This window comes from Natator depressus, chromosome 3 (assembly GCF_965152275.1).
Source record: "Natator depressus isolate rNatDep1 chromosome 3, rNatDep2.hap1, whole genome shotgun sequence".
In the NCBI taxonomy this organism is placed as follows: domain Eukaryota; kingdom Metazoa; phylum Chordata; order Testudines; family Cheloniidae; genus Natator; species Natator depressus.
Genome location: NC_134236.1, coordinates 28069063 through 28083887, shown reverse-complemented (window position 1 = coordinate 28083887; position 14825 = coordinate 28069063). Strand labels below are relative to the sequence as shown.

The 14825-nt window shown below is 43.4% G+C and overlaps 2 protein-coding genes and 1 long non-coding RNA gene across 3 annotated transcripts in view; all 3 read left to right on the top strand.

Annotated features, from left to right (window-relative positions):
- The window catches only part of DDX1 (DEAD-box helicase 1), a 413174-nt gene that overhangs the window by 125586 nt on the left and 272763 nt on the right, over nt 1-14825 (top strand). The gene's annotated exons all lie outside the window — the stretch shown is intronic.
- Nucleotides 1-14825, top strand: part of LOC141984527 (uncharacterized) — a 105012-nt gene that overhangs the window by 11501 nt on the left and 78686 nt on the right. The window lies entirely within an intron of this gene.
- LOC141984525 (uncharacterized) lies at nt 8151-9784 on the top strand. Its single transcript, XM_074947606.1, has 2 exons — nt 8151-8781; nt 9361-9784. The coding sequence occupies exons 1-2, from the start codon at nt 8199-8201 to the stop codon at nt 9681-9683; spliced, it is 906 nt and encodes a 301-aa protein (XP_074803707.1). The 5' UTR covers nt 8151-8198; the 3' UTR covers nt 9684-9784.

Sequence of the window (14825 nt, the reverse complement as noted above, 5' to 3'; positions counted from 1 at the left end):
TTTTTTAATATATTGACAAAGGTGCTTAGAGCCATGGAGCTGCACTCCCTTATCTTTCTTGTGTGTATAAGTCAAAATAAGTAAATAAAAGTAAATGAGAGAGGGGGAGGGTGTAGTGTATAAAATGCTCAATCTACAGGGCCGGTCTTATTCCAATACTGAAAACAGACTTTACGCTGTCTAGACAAGCAGAAAATGTATATGGCACCTTTCCTTTTTCCTGTTCTCACATCCGTGTTTGGAGAGGGACATCCTGACATTTTTTTTCGAAGTGACATATGAAAACATTATGCAGGTCCTTCTGAAAGAGGATAGAAACAGGCTTTTTATCATTCAGAGCTCCCGAAAGGACCATTTGAGTGTAGGCTTCCTGTCCAGAGAGGAAATGGCCATGTCTGTGACTTGGACCTACTCTGATTTCCAATAATTTTCCAGTGTGGTAACCTATGATTCAATTTCCATTTATAAGTAAAATGAGTGCTTAAATAATCAACAGTAAAGAGCCAGCAGTAGGAAATGAGCCATCCCTCAAAACAATTCCTCTCTGTTTTGTTTGGATTTGATTCCATTGTTAAAGGATTTCCTTATGTGCAAGGTGTTGGAAATATGCATGCTGAAGCCACTGCATGCACATTTCTTTAATTTCATATTGCGTATGAATGCACAGTATTTATTGCTATAACTTGAAAGTTAAAAGCCCTTCTCAGTGTCCCGGTGTAGGAGGAATACCAGGGGCAGGAGGGGGCTATTACAAACTACCATAAAGTAGAGCAGCTGGAAATCTGCTCTAATTTGCACTAAGGGCTGAACCAGTCCCTCTCTGCCTTGGGGACTGGGGAAGCACACAGCCACGCACAGCTCAGATGGACTCAAGGATTTGGGTAATCTCTTCCATGTATTCTAAATGACCATTGGTTCCAATTGTTCTCATGAATTCCGGAAGGAAAACCTCAATGTCTTGTCTTAACAAGTATCAGATACAAGAAAGTGCATTTAGCAGCTTAATAGGAGTGCTAATGCAAAGTTGTTAATCGTCAAACTTTCTGCTACATAGTGGCATTTTTAAGGGTTTTTTCAGTGTTTTCCACTCACTCTTGTTTTGTATACTATTCCAAATTAGAGATGGGCCTGAACCAAAATCCTGGATGTGAAAATCTCCGGATTCAGAATTTGAACCAGGGTTCAGACCCCAAATTTACCAGCCTGCTTCTGTCTATCTAAAGATCCAAGACAAACTGTAGATCTGATCATCTCCAGACTTTGGGCATGTCTGGGTCTGTAGTACTGCCAATTCCAAGAGTTCAAAAATCATGAGCTAGGCTTCAAAAATTATGCGATTGGTATAAAAACTGTAAGTTTTTCTGAAAAATAATAAATGTTGAGCTCCTTTTATTTGCCTTCTGGTTTTTTGGTTCCCTTACTTCACATTTTCAGGCCTTTCTTGGCACTCATGAGGGCTGGAAGCTGTCCTTTTTTTTTTTTTAAACAAAAAGGTGAAATTCTCTTGCAGTCTCTTGATTCCTGCCACTGGGCTTTAAGGAAAACACCAAATATTACAACAGGTGGCAACTCTAAATCCGAATGCAAATTTTGTAGCTTAGGCCAATCTCTTCTGTAAACATTTGTTGCACAAAATCATTTTCAAGGCCAATCATATTTTATACCATAGCATGAGGTCTCGTTGAAAGACTACATGAATGTGCCATGAAATAGCCCAGATATGAAACACCGATAAAGAGAGACTCAATTCCAACCAGACTAGAGGCACTGTGCCTGTTAACTTCCTGGACACAGCTTCGACTCTCTTTTAATCTCCAATCTATGTGTTGTATTCATAGTGTACCGATCACCATACTATTTCTATGCTCCTAATGGAACAATCCATATATTTGTGTAATCATTCACAGATGTGGATGAACTAGTCTTTCTTCAGATGTACAAAATATTGCAGAAAAAAAAACTGATCCTCTTCCCAATTTAGTTGGCCATTGTCTGAGATTGGAGGTTGGGAGCTGGAAACTGGGGGTTGGGAGCTGGAAATTGGGGGTTGGAAATGATTCATTTAGCAAGTAGCAATGTTCTGAGTGTTCATAAGGCTTGTTAACTTGTCTGGTTCTCCCATCTACAGTAAGTGATACAGCATCAGTATAAACTCTTAACCCCCCAGTTTCTATGCCAGGCTTAAATTTATTTTCCCACTTTGGTAAAAATTTTCCCTGTTCAGTCTCACTGTCATTTGACTTCTACTCTATTTTAAATCTGTCATATATCATGACAGACAGACTTGTAATTTTGACTCTAATCATTTCTGATCCTCCTGTTGTGACACACACAGACTTGTCTTTCTGCACCTTTCCTCCTCCCCCTTTTTATTCCTATTTAATTGGTGACACATACAGACCTGCCTATTTAACCCTTACCTTTTCCTAATCTGTTTTCATGTGACACTGGCAGCTAAGAACTTGTCTCCAGTTTAAAATAGGGATATGTCAAATTGCTTTCCAAAAATAACTCTGCTGAACTGAAAGTATGCAGTTTGAAATCACAGGTAGACAGGGTTTTTTTCTTTCTTTTATTTCACTCTCCAAGATCCCAGTGGCTTCCTTTTGAAATGGCTTCAATTACAGGTGTCTTAATTAGCTTGAGGGTTTGTTTTTTTTTAAACATGTTTGTTTGATATTTTAATTTTCTGGAAGTTCCCCTCTGGTTTTGTAAATCTGCTACAACCACAATTTTTATTATCTTAGTGCTGCAGGGTTAGAATCCGAATCTGGGTTCCTACCCAAGAAAAATGAGACTAAACCAATTGCACAAAGCCCTCAGCCTGCCTGCTATTTGGTTGGGGGAGGGTCTGTGTTGTAGTTCAGTTCCACGGGAGAAATACTGGCTCAGGTTCCACAAGAGACCACATGCTGGAACAGCAGCTTCTGCCACCCTTTGAAAGGTGCAAAACGTGCCCTGCCCCCACCCCGGCTGGGCCAAATCCCCTGCTGCGTGCTGATGGGGCAGGGAGCTAAGCCATGACTATACTTTCACTTTGCCTCCCCTGCCAGGTTGGGATGGCTAGCTCCACTGGCAGTGCTAGCTGGGGGCAGTGCCTTCATTTCTCATCGGAACTGTTCAGGGGTGAAGATTTCTTGAGCCGTCTCTCCCCACCTTATGTTACAATATGTGCATGTTCAGTGGTTTCTAACGTTTGATAAAGCTTCTTAATTCCAAGTTCCCTGTATATTTAATAGATTTTTTTAAAATGAATGAAGTTCAGCAACCTCAGCTCTTTGTTAATGCTTCTTTATGTTTGAATATTATTTTAAATACACACACACGATGTGAGCAAGACCCCTACAATAACTCACGATCTTTCATCCCTTGTTGCTCACTGCTGTAGCCTCCTGCACTTGTTTTTTCTACCTTCTGCTTATTATATCTCCCGCACCAGTGAAATGATTCAGAGACCTTGTGGTGTACATGTGTACAGGGGTGGAAATGTGCTGTGAGCATATCATTCAAGCTGTAGAGTTTTTATTTAAAATATATGATGAATTGACCCCCTCTTGTCCCATGCTGGCCCCCCTCACCTCTTAGGACTTCATTTTGCTATGCTAGGCTTAGAAATCAGTTCTGTACGGTGTGTGAAAGGGGAATGAAACTGAGTACAGACAATGGATGCTGGAAAAAAAACCTCAACACACTGACACTTTTAATGAAGCACAGCCAAGAATTAGTCATCTGAAGGTATAGGAAGAAACAACTTCATTTGCTCTTTCTGAGGCATACTGAAGGAAACCTATAGAAATGACGATGTATTAGAACTTTAATGAGCTGAGAAGCTCAGCGGAAGAAGAAGACGAAGTAGAAGAAATGACCACTTATGGTAGCATAAACTACATGAAGGAACTTCTAATTTGCTGAAGGGTTCTGAAGAAGTCAGAAAAGACATAAAAAATGCTGAGACATAGGTAAATGCAAGGAGAGGGACCCATGGTAATACTCTTTGTCTGTGGCTAATATTGGCCATTTCAATGTTATCTTCATCTAGGAAAAGCCCGGGTTTTTGTTAGCAGCATAGCAGATGTCTATAAATGCATAAACCTGGGAGAGATGTTTTATTAAAATTTTTCAACAAATGCTTTTTAGCTCAACATAAAACTGATATTACGTAACTAGCTATCTTCATGTTTTAGACTTCCACCTATCTCTATAGTATCTAAGCACCTTCCACATCAAATCTATAGCCATAGCGAAGTTTCTAGTGGACCTCATAGAATCTCTGGCACATCCTTCTTTTTGGAATCAAGCCTCTTTTTGGAGTGGGGCAGGGTTTCTTTTTAGATTTTAATAATTTCCTCCTTTTGTTGTCTGGTAAGGGTGTAAAGAGAGAAGGAGCTGGTGCTATTACACAATAATTATGTTTATCGATGGCATCAGGAGAGGTTTCTAGTAGTTTAGATTCTTTGTAAGAATTTCTTTTGAATTTGGAGATTTTCATCTTTCCAGCTTCGTGTGTATGCGCGTGCGTGCATGTAATACAGAGATTAACTATCAAGAGTGTGCACTGCACAAATCAGTGCACTAGTTATTTGCTTTACTGGCTATTTTTATTATAGTATTTTGTATGAAATATTTTAAGTACCAGCTGACATACCCAAGGACGTAATTCTGAAACCATGCAACAACCTCTGTAGCAGTTGGCAACATTCCTGGTTTGTGATCTTCAAAAGCATTTGCTGTGGCTACAGATGAAAAGAAAGCCAAAGCAACAAGATGCCTTAAAATGTGGTCTACTCTGAAAAGTGGCAATATAACAATGGTGCTTTCTTACTCAACCAATCTGCTTCCTGTATGTGTATTCACAGTAATAGCCGCTAACTTCAGTGACGAAGCACATTTCTACTGTGTGTTACTCCTGTTACCCTTGGGGAGCCAGCACAGTTAAGAGACAGAGCTGGATTTTGTTCCATCTTGTGCATCATCCACAGACTGTTTACTAAATTCTAACCAGGTACACCAAGACAAATCTATTGAAGGCAATGCAGTTGAATAGGTGTCACTGAGAGCATAATTTGGCCTGCAGGCCCCTTGTTCCTGAAGATAATAGACAAGAAGGAAATAACCAACCTTGATATAAGGAGATATCTACACTGGCATTTTTCTCAATATCTCCCACCATTGCAGCTCCACTGGTAGTAATAACAGTGAAAGAACTAACATAGATAGAAAACAGATATTTTACCCACAATGTTATTTAATCCTGCCATATAGACTCCTGAGCAGGCAGTGAACAATACTTTAAGTCGTGGGCTTCCTAATGTAGATAACAACAGTTGCTCTTTTTACAGGGGAGAAATTATTTGAGGTGGTTATTTTTACCTACTCTGAGAACATGAGCAGGGAGCAATGCAGCTCGTTTGGGACAGATTCAAAATGTGTAACATGAAGAGGAATTTGCCCTTAGCCCTGGAACTGTCTCTGCGATGCAGCTGCACACAAAACCATGAGATAATAAAAAAGTATATTCTTTCAATGGATTGTCAAAAATATAGAACTGACAGGACTTCCATTGTGTAATAGTCCTCTGTCGTGCTTGGGATATGACAATACTTAGAGCAAGATAATCTGGATTTCAGAGAAGAAAAGGCTTGCTGTGGCATTTTGCCTAGCGATTCTGCAGCCTGGGAGTGATCACTTGTGAAGAACATCTGGTTCTGGACAGAAATGTCTGGTGACTTGGGAAAGAGAGCATAGCTTGCTGGCTTTAACTCCATCCAGTATTCTGCATTTGTAATGAATGAAGAGCTGATTAAGAGGTGGATTGAAGGCCTGGGGCAAGCTGGAATTGGAAATGTTGAAGGGAGTTGGAAAGTTCAGGAGAATTGTTATTTATTTATGTGAAATTAGAGTAAACCATTGAGAGTAAGTGACATGCTCTAGAGAAGTGAACACATTGCATTCATACTTTCCCCATATACTGCTGATTTAGGCCCCACTCCAGCAAAATTCTTAAACATGTGCTTCACTAGAAGCATGTGAGTAGTTTCATGAATTCAAAGGAACTCATGTTTAAAGCTAGGCAAGGGCTTTACTGGAGCAGGTCCTTAGTTTGGGACTTGATATTGGCCAAAAGCTATCTCCTTTCATGCTATTTTCAAGAAAAAAATAATTGATGATCCAAATAAAAATATGGAATGAATCAAAGCACTTCTAAAAATGCTTTGCTTTCATAAAATATTTTAATAGCACCTGTAAAATAGTGCAACATACTCATACAAAAGAATACCTCGTCTGTATAGGCTAAGAATGATACAGTACTTAAACTGTATTTCCTTCATTTCCCTCCAACCTTTCCTGTTGCATAAGTAATAGTCTTGGCATTAGCAGCCCAGATAAAGGATGTTATTTCTGATGTGTAATCAGAATGGTAAAATTAATCACTTAGCACTTCATTTACATTCACATTCCTAGTGGAAAACTGCACCATGTATCTTCTTAGCCACAACAGAATCTGTCTGTAGACAACAGTTATGTAATACAGTTTAACAAAAGGCTGGCTATTTATTATAGTTGTGCAGTTTAATATATATATTTCTGCTTTCAAGTTATTTCACTTACTTCCAAAGAGACATCCTAATGCATGAAAGGTATGACAATTTTTAATAGTGAATAATAAAAAGATGGGTACTTTAGTATTACATAGTACATTTCAGTTGATGATCTCAAGATGCTTTACAAACTCTACTTAATTAGATCCCACAACACCTATATGAGTCAGATAAATATTATCCCCATTTTTACAGATGGGTATAATGAGGCACAGAGCAATTGGGAATTGATTCAAAGCCCATGGAAAGACTCCCATTGACTTCCATAGGCTTTGGAACAGGCCCTTGCCTGGGGTACCAGGCCCAGATTTTTAAAGGTACTTAGGCATTGCTCGACAAAGTGCAGCAAAGCCTAATTGCCTTAGGGCTTGTCTACATGGCAAGTTAGCTACATGGCATGAAAAGTTGGGGTGTGAATCTACAGTGCACCAGCTTGCCATGCACTAACATCCCATGTGGTCACTGCTACAGTCTATGTGGAGAATTAGTGGTGGCAAGCTGGTGCACTGCAGATTCACCCCGGCTTCCTGAGCAGTAACTTGCGATGTAGATAAGTCCTTAGATGGTTAAGTTCCATTTTCAAAAATGATTTAGGTAGTTAATAGCCCAATTGCCATTGATTTTCAGTGACTTAGGCATCAAAGGCCTAGATCCACAAATGTCCTTAGGCACCCAAGTTCAACATGTAAGTGCCGCTGACATTCTCAAAGGCACGGCTTAGCAGTTGCCTAACCCCTAAGCACCTCCTTTTTCTCTGGTAGGCATGCATAAAGCTGCCTCAGCACTGCACTGCTCTGCAGCTAGTGAACTACTTCAAACACTAATGCAATCTGATGGCCTGGTGGCCCTGAAGCAGGGTTCTCACGCTAAGCGTTCCCCTGTCTATTTCACCTGTGGGTCCTGTTCCCTTAGGCATTCTCAGAGGATGCCTGCAGGATCAGGCCTCCCACAAAAGATAGAGTGAAGAGGAGTTCTCTGTGCATCCATCTCCAGAATAGCCAGCAGCCTGGTGGCTAGGGCACTCTTTGGGGATGTGGGTTCAAGTCCCTATTCCAAAGTGAGGTTGTGAACCAAAGGACCATTGTGCTTCTGAGCCCTTTTCTCTTCATCTCACTCCTGGCTGGCTTAGGTGGCTCCCCACTCAGTTTGTCGGCTTCTGAGAATCCTCTTCTTAGGCACCTAACTATTCCCATAGATTGTATAAGGAGCCTGGCACCTAACTGGGGGCTGAGAATTCGACTAAGCCCTGGTCTACACTAGGACTTTAGGTCGAATTTAGCAGCATTAAATCGATGTAAACCTGCACCCGTCCACACGATGAAGCCCTTTATTTCGACTTAAAGGGCTCTTAAAATCGATTTCCTTACTCCACCCCTGACAAGTGGATTAGCGCTTAAATCGGCCTTGCCGGGTCGAATTTGGGGTACTGTGCACACAATTCGACGGTATTGGCCTCCGGGAGCTATCCCAGAGTGCTCCATTTTGACTGCTCTGGACAGCACTCTAATCTCAGATGCACTGGCCAGGTAGACAGGAAAAGAACCGCGAACTTTTGAATCTCATTTCCTGTTTGGCCAGCGTGGCAAGCTGCAGGTGACCATGCAGAGCTCATCAGCAGAGGTGACCATGATGGAGTCTCAGAATCGCAAAAGAGCTCCAGCATGGACCGAACGGGAGGTACGGGATCTGATCGCTGTATGGGGAGAGGAATCCGTGCTATCAGAACTCCGTTCCAGTTTTCGAAATGCCAAAACCTTTGTCAAAATCTCCCAGGGCATGAAGGACAGAGGCCATAACAGGGACCCGAAGCAGTGCCACGTGAAACTGAAGGAGCTGAGGCAAGCCTACCAGAAAACCAGAGAGGCGAACGGCCGCTCCGGGTCAGAGCCCCAAACATGCCGCTTCTATGATGAGCTGCATGCCATTTTAGGGGGTTCAGCCACCACTACCCCAGCCGTGTTGTTTGACTCCTTCAATGGAGATGGAGGCAATACGGAAGCAGGTTTTGGGGACGAAGAAGATGATGATGATGACGAGGTTGTAGATAGCTCACAGCAAGCAAGCAGAGAAACCAGTTTTCCCGACAGCCAGGAACTGTTTCTCACCCTGGACCTGGAGCCAGTACCCCCTGAACCCACCCAAGGCTGCCTCCTGGACCCAGCAGGCGGAGAAGGGACCTCCGGTGAGTGTACCTTTTAAAATACTATACATGGTTTAAAAGCAAGCATGTGAAAGGATTACTTTGCCCTGGCATTCGCGGCTCTCCTGGATATACTCCCAAAGCCTTTGCAAAAGGTTTCTGGGGAGGGCAGACTTATTGCGTCCTTCATGGTAGGACACTTTACCACTCCAGACCAGTAACACGTACTCGGGAATCATTGTACAACAAAGCATTGCAGTGTATGTTTGCTGGCGTTCAAGCAACATCCGTTCGTGTGTTATCCTCAGGAGAGTGAGATATAATCCATGGTCACCTGGTTGAAATAGGGTGCTTTTCTTCAGGGGACACTCAGAGGAGCCCATTCCTGCTGGGCTGTTTGCCTGCGGCTGAACAGAAATGTTCCCCGCTGTTAGCCACAGGGACGGGGGAGTGTTGAGGGGGTAGCCACGCGGTGGAGGGAGGCAAAATGCGACCTTGTAACGAAAGCACATGTGCTATGTATGTAATGTTAACAGCAAGGTTTACCCTGAAAGAGTGTAGCCACTGTTTTATAAAATGTGTCTTTTTAAATACCGCTGTCCCTTTTCTTTTCTCCACCAGCTGCATGTGTTTCAATGATCACAGGATCTTCTCCTTCCCAGAGGCTAGTGAAGATTAGAAAGAAAAAAAAACGCACTCGAGATGAAATGTTCTCCGAGCTCATGCTGTCCTCCCACACTGACAGAGCACAGACGAATGCGTGGAGGCAAATAATGTCAGAGTGCAGGAAAGCACAAAATGACCGGGAGGAGAGGTGGCGGGCTGAAGAGAGTAAGTGGCGGGCTGAAGACAGGGCTGAAGCTCAAATGTGGCGGCAGCGTGATGAGAGGAGGCAGGATTCAATGCTGAGGCTGCTGGAGGACCAAACCAGTATGCTCCAATGAATGGTTGAGCTGCAGCAAAGGCAGCTGGAGCACAGACTGCCACTACAGCCCCTGTGTAACCAACCGCCCTCCTCCCCAAGTTCCATAGCCTCCACACCCAGACGCCCAAGAACGCGGTGGGGAGGCCACCGGCCAACCAGCCACTCCACCACAGAGGATTGCCCAAAAAAAAGAAGGCTGTCATTCAATAAATTTTAAAGTTGTAAACTTTTAAAGTGCTGTGTGGCATTTTCCTTCCCTCCTCCACCACCCCTCCTGGGCTACCTTGGTAGTCATCCCCCTATTTGTGTGATGAACGAATAAAGAATGCATGAATGTGAAGCAACAATGACTTTATTGCCTCTGCAAGCGGTGATCGAAGGGAGGAGGGGACGGTGGTTAGCTTACAGGGAAGTAGAGTGAACCAAGGGGCGGGGGGTTTCATCAAGGAGAAACAAACAGAACTTTCACACCGTAGCCTGGCCAGTCATGAAACTGGTTTTCAAAGCCTCTCTGATGCGTACCGCACCCTCCTGTGCTCTTCTAACCACCCTGGTGTCTGGCTGCGCGTGACCAGCAGCCAGGCGATTTGCCTCAACCTCCCACCCCACCATAAACGTCTCCCCCTTACTCTCACAGATATTGTGGAGCACACAGCAAGCAGTAATAACAGTGGGAATATTGGTTTCGCTGAGGTCTAAGCGAGTCAGTAAACTGCGCCAGCGCGCCTTTAAACGTCCAAATGCACATTCTACCACCATTCTGCACTTGCTCAGCCTGTAGTTGAACAGCTCCTGACTACTGTCCAGGCTGCCTGTGTACGGCGTCATGAGCCATGGCATTAAGGGGTAGGCTCGGTCCCCAAGGATACATATAGGCATTTCAACATCACCAACAGTTATTTTCTGGTCTGGGAATAAAGTCCCTTCTTGAAGCTTTTGAAACAGACCAGAGTTCCTGAAGATGCGAGCGTCATGTACCTTTCCCGGCCATCCCATGTTGATGTTGGTGAAACGTCCCTTGTGATCCACCAGAGCTTGCAGCACTGTTGAAAAGTACCCCTTGTGGTTTATGTACTCGCCGGCTTGGTGCTCCGGTGCCAAGATAGGGATATGGGTTCCGTCTATGGCCCCACCGCAGTTAGGGAATCCCATTGCAGCAAAGCCATCCACTATGACCTGCACATTTCCCAGGGTCACTACCCTTGATATCAGCAGATGTTTGATTGCGTGGGCTACTTGCATCACAGCAGCCCCCACAGTAGATTTGCCCACTCCAAATTGATTCCCAACTGACCGGTAGCTGTCTGGCGTTGCAAGCTTCCAGAGGGCTATCGCCACTCGCTTCTCAACTGTGAGGGCTGCTCTCATCTTGGTATTCATGCGCTTCAGGGCAGGGGAAAGCAAGTCACAAAGTTCCATGAAAGTGCCCTTACGCATGCGAAAGTTTCGCAGCCACTGGGAATCGTCCCAGACCTGCAACACTATGCAGTCCCACCAGTCTGTGCTTGTTTCCCGAGCCCAGAATCGGCGTTCCACAGCATGAACCTGCCCCATTAGCACCATGATGCATGCATTGGCAGGGGCCATGCTTTCAGAGAAATCTGTGTCCATGTCCTGATCACTCACGTGACCGTGCTGACGTCGCCTCCTCGCCCGGTAGCGCTTTGCCAGGTTCTGGTGCTGCATATACTGCTGGATAATGCGTGTGGTGTTTAATGTGCTCCTAATTGCCAAAGTGAGCTGAGCGGACTCCATGCTTGCCTTGGTATGGCGTCTGCACAGAAAAAAGGCGCGGAATGATTGTCTGCCGTTGCTCTGACGGAGGGAGGGGCGACTGACGACACGGCTTACAGGGTTGGCTTCAGGGGGCTAAAATCCACAAAGGGGGTGGCTTTACATCAAGGAGTAGTTCAGGCAGGACTTCACGGAGGGTTCCAATAAGAAATGGTGCACCTAAGTTATTGTTCTTATTGGAACAAGGAGGTTAGCCTGGCCTCTGATTGATACATGGCTAGATTTACCTCACTGCACCTTCTCTGTGAGTGACTGCAGTGTGACCTAGAGGAATGAGTCCCCTAGACAGGGGAGGAGGCAAATGAGTACAAAACAAATCTGGTCTATTTCTTGTTTTGATCCACTCCATCTATCTTTTACATCTTTGGCTGGCAGCAGACGGTGCAGAAGGACATATTGCCTACCTGCTCACCATAAGACGGTTCAATAGGACTGACTGCCGGACTTAAGAGAATGACCTGGTCAAGTCACTAAAAATTTAGTCCCTGCGCCCATGTCTGCCCAGGCGCTCCTGATTGACCTCACACAGGCGACCAGGAGTACCTCGGACATGACGAGGACGGCTACCAGTCGTATTGTACCGTCTGCTGCCACAAGGCAATGGGTTGCTGCTACTGTGTAGCAATGCCGTACCGCGTCTGCCAGCACCCAGGAGACATACGGTGACGGTTACCTGAGCGGGCTCCATGCTTGCGGTGGTATGGTGTCCGCACAGGTAAGTCAGGAAAAAAGGCGCGAAACGATTGTCTGCCCTTGCTTTCACGGAGGGAGGGAGGGAGGGAAGGGGGGACTGATGATATGTACCCAGAACCACCCGCGACAATGTTTCAGCCCCATCAGGCATTGGGATCTCAACCCAGAATTCCAATGGGCAGCGGAGACTGCGGGAACTGTGGGATAGCTACCCACAGTGCAACGCTCTGGAAGTCGACTCTAGCCTCGGTACTGTGGAAGCACTCCGCCGAGTTAATGCACTTAATGCACTTCTGTGGGGACACACACACTCGAATATATAAAACCGATTTCTAAAAAACCAACTTCTATAAATTCGACCTTATTCCGTAGTGTAGACATACCCTAAGTGTCAGGGTTCCTAGAGGTTAGGTATTGTTCTGGTTTTGGATCTGGGTCCATTTTAGTGAAACCCTACATTTCCAAGGTAAATGGTTCCAGATTTGGCTATTTACTTAATATGAGTAATAAATAGGTGAAGAGACATGTGCATTAAATCTTTGTATGCAAAGCAGTCTTTTTAAGTATTGAGCATTTTATACATGAAAAAAGAGGCAGTGAAACAATCTAAAACACTCTCCTAAAAAGGGATTATATTTTGGAACTAGCCCTTAACTCCTATTGATTTCAATGTGAGTTAGGTTTATGTACCTTTGAAGATCTGGGCCACTTTTGAAACTGGAGCTTTGTCTTCTAAATTACTCCCCATTGATTTCTTTGGGAATAAGGAATTTAGGTGCTTTTATAAATCCTATTTGGCACCTATCTGTATCTTTGGGCACCTAAATAATTTTTTTTAAAAAACACCTGCATCTCAGTGATGTAAAAGTCTCCTGGGGTGGAAGAATAAGGCCTCTGCTGTGTAATTTGCACTACTCTTACATGGCCTCTGAATTTGACCGGATACCTGGAATTAACTACACTGAGGACCTACTTGTGGGTTACCTCAGAATGCCACCTTCTCAGAGGGTGAGGAAACAGAAAAGGCGTTTTAGTTTGCAATAGTGTTTTCATGACATGGTGTAACATATAAGGCACAGCTTAATAAATCACCTTTAATCAGCAGAAGTGTACCAGCTGGCAGCTCTTTTTGCTGACTACTTAAATTGCCACTAAATAGTATAGCATTTCTCCAGTTAGCTTCTCACATGCCAGCAAGGGTAAATTTGCATAACAGGAACACATTTATTAATAGCTGCATACAATAAGCTGACAAAATGTATCATATCAAAGATCCCTAATTTAAATAATGTCATACTATGCTCTGAAACAATATAACCATTAAAATAGCTTGTGAAGTGCACGTTAAAAGCACTAAGCAGGTTCTACATAATAAGCAATGCCATTTGTTCTTGGTCAAATACATCTTTACAGTAGATGTTGACAATGATTATACAATATTGAGATGAAGTTGAAATGCTTCCGTTCATGTAGGATTTAGAGAAAAATTACTTCCAATCTAATAATTATGGAATTAGGACATTTTCTGTCTTGACATTTCTCTTTACAGTTTTAAAAGGTATTATATATTTTTGTTCTATTTTATTTTTAAAATAATTGAACTTGAAAAGTGATGTGATACTTTTGCAAAACTGACAGTAAACAAGAAAAGTAGTGTTATTTAAAATTTTAATTAAAAATAATAATTTAAATTAACACCCAAACCAACAGTAGGGTCTATACCGTGTGTTACATCAGAAGTAAAATATCTGGAAATATTATGTTAAATAAAGATTTAATGCTGGATTAAAATGGAGAATTATGCGGATATCATTTTTGAGGTATGATATATGTATTGTTTCAATTATCCTTTGCCATAGGCATGAATTGGTTTGTAAGTTCCCAGAGTTAGCTTATTTCAGGAAGTCTTGAAATGACACCCAAATTACCTTAAATATAATGTGTCTTTTAGTGCTGTTTTATACGTTAACCTCTTGTACGATATTGATAGAGTCAAAAGGCCCAACCATTCCATGGATGCGTCTCTTTGCCAAGGAGAAAGGCAGTGCACGCCATTTCCTGAGTGTTCCTGAGATTTGCTGAACAGCCTCTATATGAAGAACTACCCTGGAGGCTGCTATAGTGTAAGGTCCTCAAGTTAGACTTTGACTCTTGTATTTAACTTTCTTCTAATATTAGAGAGCCCCAAATTACCTACAGTCTATCTGGAGAAGGTTTGCCTGCTGATATGGATACAGGCCTTTAGTCAGGCTAATGAAAGCAGGAACGTTGTGGTGTGCTGAGGGGAAGCAAGGGAAACAAAGGTAGGAGAAGTTGCCCTGGCTACTTCCTAGCAAATTTTGAAATGCTAGGTACAATTTCCTACGTTTTGGAAGATTTTAGGCTAAAGAAACAATAAAAAGAAGGAAAATAAAAGCAGAACACATTGTGACAAAGTTCCTCCTCTACCTTGGTGGGTCTTGCGCTTATTGGTGGATTTGCTTGACTTGGAGCTTCACGGCAGCCCTCAGTTTAGCCGTTTTCGTGAACCCACAGTCCAGGTCAACTCCTCCGGTGTCTGACCAGGAGTTGGGAGGTTTGGGTTGGAGTAGGCCTCCCCCTACTCTGGGTTCCAGCTCAGGGCCCTGTGGAATGCAGCTGTCTAGAGTGCCTCCTGGAACAGCTGTGTGACAGC